At 42.7% G+C, this 1,446-nt stretch overlaps 1 protein-coding gene across 1 annotated transcript; it reads right to left on the bottom strand.

The window, feature by feature from the left end:
- Positions 1 to 209: 209 nt before the first annotated feature.
- On the bottom strand, positions 210 to 871 carry LOC135227742 (olfactory receptor 10D1B-like). Its single transcript, XM_064268351.1, has one exon. It carries the CDS (start codon positions 783 to 785, stop codon positions 210 to 212), a length of 576 nt encoding a protein of 191 aa, XP_064124421.1. The 5' UTR covers positions 786 to 871.
- Between the last annotated feature and the right edge of the window lie 575 nt (positions 872 to 1,446).

The raw sequence follows: 1,446 nt of genomic DNA, 5'->3' as shown, positions 1-1,446 counted from the left end.
AGAGTCAGAAAACCAGCTCTCAAGTCCTCGTTCTGCCATTCCTTCCATATGTATCCTTGGACAAGTCACTTTAACTCTTAGTCCCCACATTGTAAAATGGGAATAATAATAAAACTTGTGCTCTAAAATTCAAAATTTTTTGTGAGAACCATATAAAAATGTTTTATAAAATGTGAATTAAGATTGAAATGTTAGCTATTGATCTCTCTCTACAGCTGTTCAGGAAGGAAGCTCAAATGATGTAGGGTCTTCCTTAGACATGATTTCACCTCCTTGTTTTGCAGGCTGTAGTTCAAGGGGTTCAGCATGGGAGTGACCAGGTTGTTCAGGACCTGAACAGTTGCATTAAGCCTGGGGCTGGGGGTGGGTTGCAGGTAGATGAGGACCACTGGCATGTAGAAAAGAAGGATGGCAGTGAGGTGGGCACTGTAGGTGGAGAAAGCATGGCATCGGCCCTCTGCAGAACGGATATGCAAGATTGCATAGACAATGCAGCTGTAGGAGGTGAGAATGAAGAGGAAGCAGCTGAGGGGCATGAATCCCACACTTATGAACCCCACCATCTCCAGGGTTGAGGTATCCACACAGGCCAGCTTCAGCATCACTGGGATATCACAAAAGTAAAAGTCCACCTGATTGGGACCACAGTAGGGCAACTGGAAGGTGAGAGTGGTTAGAAAGGTGCCATCGAGTTGGTCCTGACTCATAGTGATCCTATGTACAACAGAACGAAACACCGCCCAGTCCTGCACCATCCTAACAATCATTGCTATACTTAAGCCCATTGTTGCAGCCACTGTGTCAATTCATCTCAGTGAGGGTCTTCCTCTTTTTTTGCTCACCTTGTACTTTACCAGGTATGGTGTGCTTCTCCAATGACTGATCCCTCCTGACAACATGTCCAAAGTATGTGAGACATAGTCTCTCGTTATCCTTGCTTCTAAGGAACATTCTGGTTGTACTTCTTCCAAGGCAGATTTATTCATTCTTTTGGCAGTCCATGGTATATGCAATATTCTTTGCCAACACCACAATTTGAAGGCGTCAATTCTTCTTCAGTTTTCCTTATTCATTGTACAGTTCTCGCATATGTAAGAGGTGACTGAAAACACCATGGCTTAGGTCAGACACACCTTAGTCTTCATGGTGACATCTTTGCTTTTCAGCACTTTAAAGAGGTCTTTTACAGCAGATTTGCCCAATGCAATGCAACTTTTGACTGCTGTTTCCATGGGTGTTGATTATGGATCTAAGTAAAAGGTAATCCTTGACAACTTCAATCTTTTCTCCCTTTATCATGATATTGCTTATTGGCCCAATTCTGAGAATTTCTGTTTTATTTATGTTGAAGTGTAATCCGTACTGAAGGCTGTAGTCTTTGATCTTCATCAATAAATGCTTCAAGTCCTCTTCACTTTCAGCAAGCAAGGTTGTGTCATCTGCATA

This window comes from Loxodonta africana, chromosome 15 (assembly GCF_030014295.1).
Source record: "Loxodonta africana isolate mLoxAfr1 chromosome 15, mLoxAfr1.hap2, whole genome shotgun sequence".
Lineage (NCBI taxonomy): Eukaryota > Metazoa > Chordata > Mammalia > Proboscidea > Elephantidae > Loxodonta > Loxodonta africana.
The sequence above is the reverse complement of the archived record's forward strand: the minus strand, read 5'-3'. Positions and strand labels throughout refer to the sequence as shown.

Excerpts from the sequence above, each read along its gene's own strand:
- LOC135227742 (XM_064268351.1), bottom strand. The coding sequence starts at position 785 with ATGGGCTTAAGTATAGCAATGATTGTTAGGATGGTGCAGGACTGGGCG.